We start from the raw sequence: 17,361 nt of genomic DNA, 5'->3' as shown, positions 1-17,361 counted from the left end.
TGCTGCAGATGCAAAATTACATAGGGGTCAATTTACCATGCAGTGAATCTTACATTCACCAAACAATCTCTGGTTTCATTAAAATCTCACGAACCTGCAAGCTTCTCACCAGAATGTTTGGTGAGTTTCAGATTGACTGCTTTATAAATAGACTCCTTAAGGAGTTTCATATCACATTTGTTGAAGAAGCCATTCCCTGGCAATGCTGGCCATGTGTATATTGAAAAGTGTTTTTCACCACTTATACAGAAATACCATTAAATTGGAATTTGCCTGCGCCCCTATGAGTGTGGGGACTATATACTGTTTGTAGTCATGAGAATAGTAGAATTGACCTGAAAGCAATAACATTTAGTTTTGCTGTATGTATTAGAGAAACATTATAAACGGAATCCATCTTGATGTGCGTATCAACACACTGACATGTGTACACCTCAACGGGTTATTTTCTGACCTCCTTATTTACATCATCTCCCCCTATAAAATGTTTTATATGTACTTATAGTGGAATTTCAAACTATCACTTTTTTTCTTTTATTCTTTCACTCTTTTATTTTGAATTTAATTTATGCATACCTAGTAAATGAACAAGCGATGTTTTCTTTTTATTTTAACACATTTGTATGTTGTATGCTTATTTATAAAGGTGTATGACTTACCTCCATAAAACTAAAGCCTAATCTGCCTATGATTTGTCTTCCCTGGTTCCCCCTTCCTCCCCTCATCAACATGCTAATGAAATCAACATTTTTATTACATAACTAACTTATATATGTTACATACCGGAATACCAGGAAAACAGCTAAAACAAATAAAAGGGAACTGTTTTACTTCAAAAATGATTTTTATTGATTTCCATACAGTCCTGGGATTTGCATAAGCCAAGCAGCATAGTCACACAGTATAGCCATGTCTTGCATACTGAATACTGATTCTTTGTTGTAGTTCAACAACACTTACAGGTCTCCTCTCCCCCTTTACTTCTGACTAGACATTGAAAGAAGAAGCAGACTGATGAGTTTTATCCTCAGACCCAAAGCTTAGAACATAAATCTAAACTCAAACCTAGAACCTAATTTTAACTCTTTACCCTAACTCTATCTCGCCTTTAAGGGTTATATGCTGTAAATGTAACTGCTGATTTTACCTATCATTTGTGAAAAGTTTTAATCCACTGAAGAATTGCAATTTTCAGTGAAAAGCCACAGTGACCCGTGTGACAGATGCGGCTTTTTCTGTATTTTTTTTTTTTTATACAGTACATATATATATATATATATATATAATAGCATAGAGTCCTATAAAACAACATTGAAACAAGCTGCCTTTACAAGTATCAAAATTTTGCAACTATTGAAAAAGTATTTTTTAGGTGGTATGTAAAAAACACTTCTTTTGGAGGAACATTCTAATATATGGCATGCTGTGATTTTTGGAAAAATGTCTAAATACACTAAAATAAATATAATATTAACAATCTCTAAATATAACACATAGACTGTCTTTTTATTAACTACTTTGTATACAATTGTTTTATTTTATTGTTTTCTAGACATTGCTAATTTGCATCGGAAATGACATGATCTGTAACTACATATACAAATGGAACTCATATTAATGTCTTTTCACACGCATTTAATGGCTTCTCTGGAAATTCATCATGGCTTATCTTTCCCTTTTATCAGAATAACTCCCTATGTAAGGTCTAACTATAGGAAACTAAAATAAAAATAATACAATAGAATACCATAAAGAACAGACTGAACATGTGGTTTTATTTATGCACATTACAATGAGATGATTAAATTACAATTTTGTACAGATATGCAGAAAGACCTATTGAACTACCTGGTCATGTATGCATTTACTTGAACTTTTTTACTGTCACTTGCTAAAGATTGGACTACTTTGTTCCAGTAATCTAAAGTATAACATTACAATGCAATTCAATTAAAGTGGATACAAACCGTATCACTAAAGTTTCATATATTCATTAACATACAGTATAAATGTCATTTCTAAAGTTCTTTTCAAACCTTTAAACTGCAGCTTTCATTAAAATAGCACCTAGTTATCCATTCATAGAGTTTCTTGTTCAGACAAGGGGTCACATGTGCCACTAGTGCCCATTGTGCCCATTGCGCAGGTATGTTCTACCATTGGCACATCAGAATCTTGTCCCAGAGTAATAGTGTGCAGAGAAACAAAACATGGTAATTGTTTTTTAGATGTGTGCTGAAGCTAAATGTCATCTAGAGTTTAGGTCTGCTTTAGATTTAAATAATTGGATAACTCCATATGTCTAAACAGTATCAATCCTAAGATCTTCCAACCCAGACATAAAGTTATTTGTTTACAGTAACACATAAATCAGTTCTGTAGGTTGACGGCCCCCATGTTTGACCAAAAAGTAAAAAAATTGTTATGGCATCTCTGATAAATCAGTAAAAAAAATCACTACAGTACACTAATCAAATGATTAATTTATTTCCAAAGCTAAAGTAGAAAAATGTTATAAGATAGGTGGTTGTTAAATGAATTGATTATCATTAGTCTTAGTGAATTCAAGCTTGCTGCAATCCTATATTAAGTTTTGCAATGTCACCCCTATAGTATATGTCATAATGTTAAGTTGTATTAACACTTAACAAGCGTCTTTTCCTCGGTGTAGACTTCTCGATCTAATGTAATGTTCACTATTTTATGGAACAGATGAGTGAGGATCAAGCTGTAAAAGCTACAGGCTTCCCAATGTTGTAATATTAGGCATCACTAAGGAATCATTATTACACCGAAAATTGGCAACTTTTTAAAAAAATTCAGAATTGACTGTTCATTGATTTAATACCACAACAGATGTACCATTATACAATACCCTGGAAACAGCTCATTGATTAGAGATCTGTGGGAGAGGAATGCTGGTGCTGCTTCAGTACAGAAGGTGTTGATAGGACTGGCAATAAATAATGATTCAGCCTTTGTCCTTTTAGCTTTTGCTTCCCTTGGAAAGCAGATGGACTGCAGCAGATCAGTGGGCCATGTTATGTCAGACCATGCTATTAGTAAGGAGAAGCCAGCAATTGAATAAAAGGTCTTGTGAACCAACTCATTGCCTTTAGCCTGCATGCTCATGGTAGGTCAGTTCCCACCATCAATAAAGGGTTCCTGCCAATAACTTAGTAGTCTCCACATCCTACACCTCAATGCCTTCTATGTATTAGTTTTGTCTTTAGACGCACCCCGGAAAATCTGGGAAATTATGTGACCTCCAATAAACAATATTTTTGTAGCAAAAAACACAATTGTGTTATTTTTTAAAGTACTACATACAAATACTATTACCCATAGCAACGAACCCTCTTCTCCCTTTCTTGTTTCCAGTGCAATATTATACGTGAAAGTAGCTGATTGGTTGATGATGACTTTGATTATGATTCTTTTTACACTATTTCTCAGTACACTGCGTCTTTTTTTTTTCACATGTGACTTAAACACAACATGCCATGTGAATAAAACTGTAAAAAACGTTTCCAATAAGAATATATGTTTTAAGGTATTTTTAGTGAGTAACATTTGGTTTTTATCCATCTTTTTTATTTAGTCTAGTATACTATACTAATTTCAGGCAGAATTTAAGTATGATTCTATGGGTGCTTGGTGACACTACCTACATTACAGTGTCACTTATTTACTGGTAAATTCTTCATGGAAATATATTTACTGTGTATTTCAGGGAAAGGCATAAGGGAGTTAAGGGCATGATAGAGCCCTGTATGCTATGTTAAGATCATGAATTAGGAAATATATCGCTACTCTATTGTAAGAAATCAGGCAAGCTCTTTGCAAATTTGCCATTTTGTCAAAAAGTTGGGTAAAATTAAACTAAGAAGCTATTGATGATGGTTTTGAAGGGTGCGCTGGGCTTTAAAGGAGCTTCTGAGAGTTACGGAAGCTCCTTCCTGCAATCATGCTGTACCTGCTCCTGTAGCAAAAAAACTATCCTTCATTAGCTAATAATGCAACTGTCTAAGATAGGAATTCTTACTTTATAGAGATTTCCTCTTGTTGCATCTCCAAGATAGGAAGTGAAAAGAAATCTCCCCAGCAGGATATTATCCAAAACTATAAAAAAAAGATTAGCTTTTAGATTCACCTTAAGTACATGACATTTGGGAAACAAACTTAATCGTGGTATGATGGTTCTGTTCAACATGCAACAAAATATCAGTTTTATAATGCCAACTAGGCCGAAAAGCTGGCTAAACTTTATGAAAACATGCAATCAATTTTATCATTTAAAAATGTTTTGTTTAATCCATGCTTTTTTTCTCGTTTTCTTTCCTTTTTCCTCTTGTTTCTGTGAATAATAATAAAAACTAGTGCAATGCTAATCCGGATAACACAGAGGTCACATCCCTTTAACCACAAATTTCAGCATTTACATTTTTAATGTCTCATTGCTCATGTGTAGATTTTTTTATGATTATAATTACTACAATGAATAGATTTTGTTGATAAATTTACTGATTTTTGTATCGGGTCCAGCTCAATGGCTCATTCATAAAGGCTTTGTTCAGATTTTATTTGGAAGAATATTGAGAATAGGGAAGAGTAGAAAGTCACATTTAAGCCAACACAACTTCGTCTCTTCAACCACAAAGCCTGAACTGATCCAGTTGGCTTAGTAACACGTTTAGACTAAGCATTCACCTGCCAGCTACCTGCAAAATTTCTAAAGAATAAGCAACATGAACACACCCTTAAAACTCTTGTTAATTGTGTTCCTGAGGATATATTCATTCTTTAAGCTTTCTGAACTCAACAAGAAGTGGCATAGAAACAAAGTTAGCAAAGTTTGTTTCTTCAGGGGCCGTTGGGCCTACTGAGCTGTTTTTTTTTTTTGTTCTTTCCTGCTGCAATCACTTTGAGCTAATGAACAGCTGAATCTTTCTCCAAGGTGTAGTGGAAACATACTTTCTCAAGTAGAATTACTATGTGCAGAGTCAGTAGGATTAGGTGTGCAGGACAGATTATGAAGGTTGTGGGATTTAGGTATAGGGGGTAATTGGATGGTAACTACTTCTAAGTTACAATATTGATTGACACTTGCTAATGTTGCATTCCCTATAGAGATTTATTTACGGTAACTATTTCTGCTGTAAATGTTTGTCAAACGCATTAGTTGTGGTTACTCTTAAAGGTTCAGAGATCCCAAAATAGTTATTTATAGAGCCAGTCATGATCAGGCTATTGCAGGAATCTTATTATTCTTTCTTTAGCTATTATAATTGTACAGGCTTGAAGATTGATATTGCACCCTTGTCAGCTGCTTAACCTTGCACGTTCAGAAGATGCATGACAGTGCGTGAGATCAAGCAGCTGACAGGCCAACAACTGTTAAATTCAAGTGATCACTGACCCACTGATTGCCTTAGCAATGGCATTTCCCATATTTCTATCTTCTCATGTTCCTTTTAATTTTAAAAATGTGTCACTGACACGGAATGGGTAAGGGGGTATTGTAAGATATTACTGCAACCTACAAGTAGTAGGAGAAGGTGGTAGATGGATAGATGGATTGACCCACTAGCATCCACATAAAACTATTTTGAAAAAGTTATATTGTGATTCTGTTTTGTGAATGGTACACATATTGTTTCTTTTTATTATTTTATTATGAGATTGTGAGTCCCTCTGATTTATATAAATACATGATAGTAACATGTTCTAATTTTCCCTTTATCTTTCTCAATATTACTGACATTACAAATTGAGTTAGGGTTAAAGGTTTCACTAGATTGTAAGCTCTTCGGGGCAGGGTCCTCTCCTCCTGTATCACTCTCTGTATTATCCTGTCATTTGCAACCCTTATTTAATGTGCAGCGCTGCTTAGAATGTTGGCACTATAAACATCCTGTTTAATAATACATAATAAAAAGGTGTTTAGTAGGGAGTAAGGTTGAGAAGTTGTAGGGCCTCATTGTCAGCTGTCAGCTCAAATGATTTTGTGGACCTGAATGGGAACTCTTTCTAAATGCCTGCTAATTGTTTTTTGGGAATTTTTGAGACATTTGTGAAAAAGACATGAAACAAATAATGTGTTTTGCTGCTTCCTCTATTCATTATGCATAGGAAAAGGTAAGAAACAGCGGCTATAGCAGTTTTTCAGTGTACAATATAGCTCTCAAATTTTATGTAAAGTCTGCCTGTAGTCACGTCTGGGCACCTGGTTATTAAAATTGGGTGCCATGTAAGTAGTAACCCATAACATTGCCAAAGTGTGTACAATAGGTAAATGTATTCACATGGTTCAAATCATAAAACAATGTATGATTGTAACTGCCCAAGTAGGTCTTTTACTTTTTAAGTTTAAGATGGTGTCACACTTCTTCACTAAAGTGCATGTGCCTCGCTCGCAGTTCTGACTCTGGGTGTGGCTGTGCTCCCAATCTTTATCAGTGTCGCCAATCCTGCCTGCCTATCAGAAAATAGCCTAATAATGTTCCATGAATATTTAGCTAGCTCAGTCAAAGCACTCAGCGCTCGTGCAATGTGTCACCACTAGTGCCAAGCCTCCCGGCTCTGCTGAGAATTTCCTGTATACCTGTTGGTTAATTTAATGCTTCCCCTGTCCAGCTCCTGTGTTAATCCCTTGTTGCCCATTCTGTTGTTTCTCAGGCAATTCCCTTGTGTTGTTCAAGTGTTCCTGTCTGTCTGTAGATATTCCTAGGTCACCTGTGCCTCATGTTGCTTCCGGTGTCTCCTGTGTTCCCTGTGTCGCAGTGGCCCCTGGGTCACTAGTGTCTATTTCCTGGATCTCTGGTATTTGACCCCTGGCTTGTGACCTGATCTCTCTTGCTTGCTGCCTGCCTTGACCCTGGCCTTCCTGGAAGATTCGTCTGCTTAGTGATATGATACTGTGTATTATCCTGCCCACCCTGGTGTGCCCAAGGACCAGCAGCGCAACATCCTCACCACTAGAGGCTCTGGAGAAGACCTGGTTAGTGCTTAAACTCTGCGCCCTGGCCCTTCTCAGGGCTCACACCATTTCTGTGCGGGCTGTAGCGCTCCCTAGTGGCCATATATCCCCAAGGGTGACAGATGGATAATATTAGTCACCTAAATAACTATCCTGAAATTATTTTTGATGTTGGTTAATGTGTACTTCTTAACTTGTAAACTTATTATAAATAACTGCACTAACAATGGTTTTGTCTCATTGTAGACATGCTACAGGAAAATTCCCTGACTTTCCTGATGAAGAAGATGGAGGATCTAAGGTTATCTTTGCTCAGAAGACCCCAGAAGAGGTATGAAAACATAAAACCTTTTCTAAGTACTGTATGTAATGCATACTGTTACTGGAACATCTACATCTGCTTTCAATTTTTTATAGTGTAAAAAATTGAAAGCATATAATGTTAAGCTACGTACACATGTCACATTTTTCTCGCCCGATATCCGCCTTGAGCAGATTATTGGGCGGGAAAAATGTGAATCTGGCATGTGTACAGCCCGTGTCGTTCATCGTCCGTGGATCTGTTTTGGCGGATCCATGGACGATGAACGACAAGCAATCCTAATGCAAGGGAAGGAGGAGAGCGTGCAGCAGAGTGTTGCTCCGTCACTCTCCCCCTCCCCTTTCAATAGAACAGAACAGTGCTGTATGTACAGCACTTGTTCATTCATCGTGCTGTTCTTATTGTTGGCAAGGATCATAAAAGATCCTTTCAAACATAAAAGATCCTTTCCAACGACAGGAATTGCACATGTGTATGCAGCTTTAGACCAACTCCCCGTACTTTTCATTCAAATCCCCCCCCCCACCCCTCCCATAAATTTGCAACATTAGACAACTAAGTGGCAATTAAGTGAAATTACCAGCAGTTATGTTGATTTGGGTTGATTCCCTCACACCTTATGCGAGATTCACTTTAAGCTCCAAACTATCCCGCCATTGCTCACCTTTTGAGTGCCAGAGAATTTGGCTGTTAAATGACAATGGGGGGTTTCACATCAGGTGGGGACAGGGCTTATTGTTGCCTCAGAATGAAACTGATGCCCTGTATACTGTCTAGACCTATGATCCAGGGGGCTTTAGAGGGATTGGGTACTGTTGGAGCCGGAGGATGACTACATGTTAGTACTTATGTTACCATGGGCATTTTAGAGGACAAATCAGGCTCACTTTAAAATAAGGGACAGATGAATCTGTGTTCAGAGGAGACTGATTTATTTCTACTTTATTCTAGCTGTCAGCTGTCACTTTGTTTCATTGCACAATAATAGATTGAAAGTGATGCCAGATACAGCCTAACATTTCCATCCCTGGCCCCTGCAAGCCATTGCCTTTTCTTTGTGGAGTTTTATCACTGTCACTGGATCTGCAACTTCATGGAAAAAGATCTTAATCCCTCCTGTGCATGTTACTGCCCTGCTCCTGACTGGGCTTTGTACTCTGGCTCCTGTCTTTGATCATTGCAGAGATAATAAGGATCAAATGTTAGCACATGACACCGAATACCCCTGGAGAGAGTGCCTACTCTGCTAAGTCCAGTCAGGAGTTTGCTGCAATGTCAGGGTCTGGCTCAGAAATTTCTGATCACTTCCAGCCTGGAGCTTTTATTTAAGGGACAAATTATTTCCAGATTTTGATATCATTATTTCATAAATTATAAAGGTTTCGGCAGATGTTATATACCATCTCAACAGATCACTAAAAAGGAGTATTGTATTTCAAATGTCCATGTTAAACAGCAAGTTAATAATAACCTGTCTGTATCCTGCTGTCAGTACATCCTTTGCTAACAGTCTGTAGGGTCTGAGATCACAAAAGAGACACAGAATGAAAATGAAGAGCAATGAAGATGAAAAAAAATGTAATTTAAACTATGCCAAATAGGCAATGTATGTATCATACATATTGTGTCCAGACGGCAGCAATCCAGAAGATTTCCCCTTAAATATTAAGCTCAAGTTGAAAACTTAACATTTAACCACATAAATAATGCAAGAATAGAGTTCATAAAGCAGGAAAGCAAATGAAAGACATATGTATACCTTTGCCCTGTAGCTCCGAACACCCTATGTTGTGTTAGTTATCTTGGCTAGGAAGACACTGTACACATTCTTACTGATAACGGACAAACTGCTAGACCATTCTGTTCTTGACATTTGAGTTGCTTATAATGTCAGGAACCAATTTTGGATGGTAAAATAATATATATATATTTGGAAAATAATAATTATATTTATACTCAATTACCACTATTTAAATAAACATTTTGTGAAAAGTGTATGAATATGGCTTTTACTGCAATTTGTGTTGTCATTTGGGAGATTTTGCACATCCATCATGGTGATACCTGGATGAGGACTGAAAGAAAACAATGACTACCTGACACAGGTTCAAACAGCAGACTATACTCTACAAACACTGTCTGGTTATTTACTTTGTCAACAACCTTATCTAAAAAAAATTCAGGAAAAAATTCAGTAAACATACCTACTTTTCTCCCACTTTTCATACATTGGTGGTGATGGTGGTGGGGTGATGTCATGCTCTATACAACTGAATCCTGAAGAATGCCGTGCAGCCAAATCTCAATGCCATTACAGCATAGTACATGTCCTATCACAAAATTTGGACCACTTGCATTCCCTTGGGATATTGCCAGAAGTAGCATGATGTCACCTCTTCTTCATTAATGGTTTACAAAAGGGTGCAGTAAAATTTGGGTACATCATTTAATGCATTGCAATGTTGTTCATTTTGAATGGCATCCCGTTACGGGTGTTATCTCCCCTGCAACATTAAAAGAAACACGGAATCTCCATTCATAATTGCATTCTGCGAAAACCAGTTGCCTGGTTGAAAGCTTTCAACCATTCCCCTCGCTATCTAAATTTAGGAATATATGCAGAATGACTATGATTTGAATTATTTCATGATCCAGCACACAAATAAGAAAGAAATGTTTATTGTTCACTCTCATTTGTATAAGAAAACTGTGCTGGAAATCAGGGGGGCCATTGTCCCCAAGACCAGTAGTAATAAGATTTGCTAGGCAAGTAGATGGAGAATCTATATAATTTAAACCTTAGAACAGAGCCCACAGTTTGAGACGCATGCTGATTGGTATACAACTACTATAAACCTGCAGTTGACCTCTTCCTGACCTCACTTGCACCTGGTTCAAGCAGTATTGACACCCCATAAACTTTAATGGAAATGCAAAACCAGTTTAAAGCAAACAAGAGCAAATATGTTGCCTTCCCCTTAATAGAAAGACAAAGTTTTGAATTAAAGGTAATATCTCTACAAGAAAAAAACTTGCACATGGGACAGTTTACCAATTAGGTTTCATGTTTCCATGAATCTGTCAACACACAGATTAAAGTAAATTCAACAATTATCACGCTGCAGTTTCATGATGGTGTATATAATATGTGACTAAATAAACTCCCTAATACAACACCAGCTGCTGTAGTTACATTATAAATCTAAAATCTAATTGGTGGAAAATGAACCGATACTGGTTTGTTTTAACCGAATAGATGTGTAATCCCGATTAATGTGACATGATTTTACTGAATTCAGAGTGGACGTGGCCATTCAGAATAATATCAAAGCAGAGATTAGGGTGGAGAACCTTTCACTGTAGATTATTCACCAAAGCAGCATGTAAAGAAGATTTCAGAGACAAATAGAATTTCTATATTATGTCCGCTTTGCAGGTCTTTGGTCACTAAGAATCTCTCGGACTATAGATGGCTCTCTGTACCCAGTAGAGTTTACTGCTAGTAAATGTATTGTGTAAATGCAAAGTAAAGATTTGTGGATATCAGTACATTTTGTGTTAGGAACATAAACCAGAACATCATACGGAAAAACCAATCCAGTATTTAGCGCATACAAGCTGAAGAAACAGAGCTTTAATGTGATCTAATATTTTGCACCGTCCAAATATTGCATATCTAAATGTGTTTGAGTTATGAAAAATGTCACGACCTGCACGGCATCATGAAGTTCTCTCTGATATTTTTCTTGTTTCAGGTTGCTGCTGAACTTGCAGCTAAAGAGGAGGCCAAGGAAAAAAAGAAAAAGGAAAAGGGGAAGAAAGAGAAAGGGAAGAAAAAAGCGAAGAAGGGGAAAGAGAAATCTAAAGGGAAAAAGGGGAAAGGTAAAGAAGAGGTAAGAAGACATCTGTTTTTTAGTGATATGTGATAGCACAATAGTCTGTGGTGCCTCTTCCCATGTGTTGGGGATTTTATGGGCACAGCATGAATGTTAAAGGAACTGGATTAAATGCCTGCAGAAAGAACATGTAATAGCAATATGGGTCCTTTTTTGAAGCAGCGTGTGTATGATTACTAATAAAACAGGGTTGAACTGGCCCACCAGGGAACTGAAAAATGTCTCTGCTGGGCCCCAGTGATATGATTGCCAAATGTTTGTGCCATATAGGAGGTAACAAGATACCCTCCCTGCCCTGTGATGTGTCCCTGTTGCTTTACAAAAACATGCCACCTGGACAGGTAATTCTATTTGTTCTGGTGGGCTCTCTTTTTCACCAGTCACCTAGGTCACCATGGGCGTTTTAAATAGAACAAAATCAAAAATTCTTAACCAGGTGAAACAGTGAACATGTTTGTATAACTGTTAAAACTCTCATATTATGGTATATAGTTTCAGACTGAAGTCCCCTATACAATCCTTTGTCTTCTCTTGTTTTGATTCTGGGGCTGTGCGAGTAGAGGGAAGATGGAATACGTTTAGCGGTCCAACCATAATGCATACAGTTATGAACAAAGGTTTTTACTCGCATTTCATCAGTTCTACAAACTCATATTGAAAAGACCCCCAAATGTGCACGGTTTAGCAGAATTGATCTCTCGCATCTCAAATCTGCTAAGAACCTGATGGGTTACATCCTCTTAGCAGCTCTTATAACTTTTACCCAAGGTGTGAAGTTCGAACTCATAAACCCTATGAAACAAAAATTGAACTGGATAATCCAACGACATGTTAGATACGTTTAATCAGACTTGGAATCCCTGGTTGGAATACCACCCTTTTTAAACATGCATCCCCATTGTTCTCTCTTCAAGTATGTAAGGTCTTATCTCTCCAAGATGTTCCCCCTTCCGATCTCCTCCCTCTGTTTCCTTCACCCTTATCTGTGATGGTGGTCGCTTCATTTACTGTACTTTTTGCTCACCCAATTAGTTTTAGTTTAGCTTACTACATTTAGAAGTCCTACCTTTCTGCTAATGATGACCTATTTATATCGTACCTATTCCCTCTTCTATTGTTCAAAGCAATATGCTGCATCAGGGCAGGGTCCCTGTTATGTCTTGCTGTTCTTTGCATCTCTGTCTTTATGTCTCTATGTCTTTTTCTCCCAGTGTACATTGTCATGGTTTGTGAATTAAATGTGTTGTAATCTTTATACTTTTTTGTAATAAAAATTATTATATTTTTGAAATATAAAATGGTAACCCAAATAGCTAAGATAAGTAATCTAGCAGAGGCTATGGGAGGTATACAGAAGCAGCCCAAGCATATTTTGTAAAACATATTTTCATTAACCTGTTGGGAGATTGGAGGATTCAAAAATGTAATGATCTAATGATTCCGTTTCTAGGAGCCGCACTGACAGACTATTCCAGTCTTTTTTGATCATATGTATTCAGTACTAAATCTTCTACCGGCTCCTTATATTTAAGTCACTCTAAGGAGAAGCAGTTCACACTTTTATGTCTGGAGACATTTGCAGAATAGCCAAGTCAAGACCAGTCATAGACCATTTAAATCCCCAGCCAAACAGGGCAGATAAGCTTTTTGTGTTTTCAGCTGGGTTTGCATGTTTTCCCGGGTTGAAGAGAGATATTGTGTTAAAAACATAAAATATTTAGTAACACTTCACACTTCAATAAACTCAGGAAAGTTAACATGAAGATAGATTAACATTGAATGAGAAGAAACATTTCAAACACACAGCGCTTTGTGATTAATAAAGTGAGCATTACACAGAACTGTACTAAATATTACTAAAAAAACTCCCTGTTATGGAACCAGAACATAACAGCAGATGGTGCGGCTCCTGCCAGAAATTATTTTTGGACAGAGTTTGGAAAGATTAGAACCTCATTAAGGTTTGTGTTGCCGCCTGTGTCCCAATAAATACCTGACAAAGGTTCCACCCATTCCCCTCTTTGTTCAAAACGTATAAAGAAAATTTGGCTAGATTTGCTCTCAAATTGATTGTAAAAATAAATTATGAATAAAAGACCTAGTACAGACCTTTACAACCATGTTACTTGGTCAGGAGCAGCATTCAGCTCCAGTCTCAGAATCTTTGGCATAGCAGTATTTGTTCTGCTGACTGTGGCTTTAAATTTTTAGCCTGCTTCAAGCAATTTTTAATAAAGCTAAAGCCTGCTATTAAGATTTATATTTATGATTACTGGACAAAAGCTAAAGGGTACTTCAGGGGCTTTAGAAAAGCTTGCAGTATTTGATGCTTTAAGGGCCACAAGATATAGTTGTTTTACATTAAATTACAAATTTAGTTTTGATTTTTTTGCAAATAGTCACATTTTTTGTTATATTGCTTTTCTGATGTCATTGTAACTGTAAAAGTGTGGATTAAAATGCAGCACAAAATAGAAATTGCTTATCTGATGTGAAATAGTTTCTCAAGGTTTTACAGTCTGTATATTGAATATATATGAACTTGGGGAGGCCCAGTTCCAGTAAATATCCTAAAAAGTTGTGGTAAGGCTGCTTTTGTCTTTCTTCAAGGGCCAGTGGAATTGGGTGGGATGAGTGATCTACATGAAAGATCCTATGTTGGAAAGGCTTTGGAGACAAGACTTTTAGGAGTACTGCCATAGGGGACAAGATCATTACACTATGCTATCAAAATGTGTTAACAAGTAACACACTCTAATCTGGTCCACATGTTGTGTGTCAAAAACATCAAATTAGTCCCATTAAGCTTTAATTCCATCTGGCATTATTGTTTAGCATCAAGCAAACTAGATCCATCAGTGCAATGGTTCATAGTAATATATGCTTCAGTAATGGAAATCTGCAGCCTTTGTGTAAATTGTTGGGGCCACATTAAACAATTTACAGCTATTGTGCAGGTTGTCATAACCATTTCACTAAATTGCCCTTGTTTTAGAGGCACCTTTATTCTTTAAAGAGATTGTACATTTGTTTTGCAGACAACGTGTTGCTTTATTTATTATGATTAGGACTTAAAACAGTTCGTTGTTAAATAAATATATAGCACATTAAAATTTGAAGGCATTTGATTTGCTTCTGTGATTAAAGAAACATGCTCACACATCACAGAGACCTATCCGTTATCGGGCAGTTCATTTAGAAGTTTCAGTAACACAAACTGTGCCTCAAAGCAAGCAGCTCCTTTGTGCTGACATTTTAGCTAACTCATAGTCAGCTGGGAAAAAAGCAGCGCTGCGTAATATGTTGGCACTACATAAATACGGTTTATTAATTAAAGGGGTGATTTATTAGCCAATCAACACCTGCTTTTCTTGATAAGCAGAGCAAGAAATAAGAATGTAAAATAAAAACTGTAGTATTAAAATTGACTGTACCTTGTGCTTGCCATGTTATATGGTTCACAATGTGAATTACTGAAACTAGATAGATAAAGATATATTTATTTCATATATATATATATTTATACAGTTCCAATAGGAAGAGGCTACAATATTACATTCTGTTACCAGATCCAAATAAAAATTCATGTTTGTGCACACTGCTACCTCTGACAACACACCAGACACACATATATCAGCATGGTGGCTCTCTGAATAGCGCTTTGTCCCAGCACTTTTAAACTGGCACTATGGTCCCAGTTTTAAATTTTGACCTGGGTACTATCTACTTGGATCTTCAAGTGTTTTGAAGTTTTCTTCAAGTGTTTGCATGAGTTTCTTCGGGGCACTCTGGTGTCCTCCTACATCCCAAAAACATACCGTGGGTTTATTGGCTTCCTCTCAAATTGTCCTTAGAATATGTTGCAGGTAGATGAATATGGTAGTGACTTTAGATTGTAAGGTTCTCAATATCAATATGGTCTCTGGAGCTGTGTAATATGTTGGCACTATTTCAATGCATGACAATAATAAAAAATTGTGTAAACTTTTAATGTTTTCTGAAGGTTTCAGATTGTCAGCAGTTTAAGATCCCCATTAGTAATGCACACACATTGTTGTAGGCGTCATACTAGTCACTCACAAATATGGAACAGAATTGGAGGAGCGTTGGTGCTACTTCACATAAGTGACAACATTGCTGCTTGACTCACCAACTCATGACCTAAACACTATATTTTTTCAGTATTAATTAATATACAATTCTGTTATTATATTAATAATAATATTTTTTAAATATCAATTTTTACTGCTACATATTTAAATAAGCATTCAACAAAGAACAGTCAGGACTTGAATACATTTACAGCAAATACATTTTATCAACAGTTAGAACATTTATTTTATATAAACTAACCTAACATTGACCTTCGCTAAAACAGCAGGCTGACTTTTCATGACTTCCCCATGCAAACCCCACCTGTGTTTTATCACATCCTTTTGTTACTGGAATGCTTAGTGTTTTTTCCCCCTAAACTAAAATAAACTGCTGCTGAAAATGTGTCACATAAAATTTCAAACAATGCTTCTTTATTTATAAAACCTTCATATTAGTAATTAATGTGTGTTTTTTTTATCCATGGAGATCTGTCATGATCTATATCATAAATTTCTTCTATATCATAAATTTGATGTGATTTTGTTGGCTTGAATGTATGGTAAGTTGGTGCTTGATTCAAAGTAAAGTGTGACTTTCTTTGCTGAATGACACAAGCTGGCTACAGAGGGGATTCGGGCTCCAGGGATGTGAAGGAAACGCAGCCAATGTGTGTAGAAAGTGGGCCCTGCAGGTCAGAGGAAAGATGTGGTTACAATTTGATGGCAATCTCTAAAAATATGCATTTAATCAATGTGTAACCATAGTCTTCTCCCCATCCGCCCTCCCCTCCGGCCCCAGAAATAACAGAAGATCGGCTCCACACATCCCCCTCAAAGGACTAGGATTATTAGGGGATTATTATTAAAACTTTGTTGCCATACACTTTTCCACATAAACGTGTTTTTGTAACAATGGTAGTGACATGAAACAAATTGGCAGCTGGCACCTTGCCTTTTTTTTCTGTATACTTGCACCATAAAATATGTGTCTACACTGTGGGACCTCTGACATCTGGCTCAGCATTGCGGCTAGTCTGTCTGATGTCCTTTTCCTTTCTTCTAAAAAATGTTTTAATGTAAGCCTTACATGTATAAATTAAATTATATGATGCATTGGCGGTAAAGCCATTCCCTTTCATATATATTAACCTACTATTTTTTATTCTAGAAATAATGTTTGAAAAGTGTAAAGTTACTAGGATATCTCAGTAATAAAGTTACATATTTTTAGGGTTTTCTTGGTTGTACATTGGGCATGACAGTGGAAATATAGTTCTAAATTAAATACCATATGGCGCAGGAAAGGCATTGCTATAACTTTGACAGTGTGTCACCGCCACATTTCCTGTGTTTTATGGAGAAAAATTGTCAGCACCGTTGCCTTTTGTAAGTAGCCACTGTTCAAATATCTTGGCTCAGACTTTTTTAAACCAGAGCACCAAAAACTGTTGCATTAACCATCTCTGACGTTCAGCTACATAACCCACGATAAGTTCCTTCCCTCCTGTTTACAATAATGTTGCTTTATCAATATCAATGTATTTCTTGTTGTACAGTCCTATGGTAATCCTTTGGTATCCAGCTAGTATGTCATAATTCCTGCCTCCCGTCTGCTAATGTTCCATTTTCCCTGTTTCCCGCATGGCCATTTTCCATAAAGCTTCACTTTTTCAAAAAATTGACTATTCTGTACAGAGAAAGAATTAACAGGCTCTGTGATCTTAATAAAAAATTTTGTGAAAGGGTTTCCATATTCAGAATAATGCAGTTTGTTAATTTGTTACATTGTCTTAGTCCTTCCACCCTATATGGCAAGAGTTATAATGATGGGTTTAGTGACCCTTCAAATTAAAATTTGAATATGGGCAAACCTCCCAAAAAACTAAGGAATAGCTTATAGCTCGATTGCGGTCACATTGCTCCTTCTCAACTGAATTGGTGTAGTTGGGAACCATTTTGTTCATGTGTTTTCCCATTGTTGCAGCTGTGGTTGCAATAGATCATGGTGCAGTTCCTGAAAATGTCAAGTCATTTTTTGGTGCACTATTTGCTTTTCCTCCAGAGAAGAAC

General features: G+C 36.7%; 1 protein-coding gene across 1 annotated transcript in view; it reads left to right on the top strand.

The window, feature by feature from the left end:
- IQCA1 (IQ motif containing with AAA domain 1) overlaps nucleotides 1–17,361 on the top strand; it is a 98,043-nt gene that overhangs the window by 65,097 nt on the left and 15,585 nt on the right. The window contains exons 8-9 of the mRNA XM_072418508.1: nucleotides 7,226–7,310; nucleotides 11,057–11,194. Of these exons, the coding sequence (XP_072274609.1) occupies nucleotides 7,226–7,310; nucleotides 11,057–11,194 (223 nt within the window). The remainder of the gene's footprint in view (nucleotides 1–7,225; nucleotides 7,311–11,056; nucleotides 11,195–17,361) is intronic.

This window comes from Pyxicephalus adspersus, chromosome 7, assembly GCF_032062135.1.
Source record: "Pyxicephalus adspersus chromosome 7, UCB_Pads_2.0, whole genome shotgun sequence".
In the NCBI taxonomy this organism is placed as follows: domain Eukaryota; kingdom Metazoa; phylum Chordata; class Amphibia; order Anura; family Pyxicephalidae; genus Pyxicephalus; species Pyxicephalus adspersus.
The sequence above is the reverse complement of the archived record's forward strand: the minus strand, read 5'-3'. Positions and strand labels throughout refer to the sequence as shown.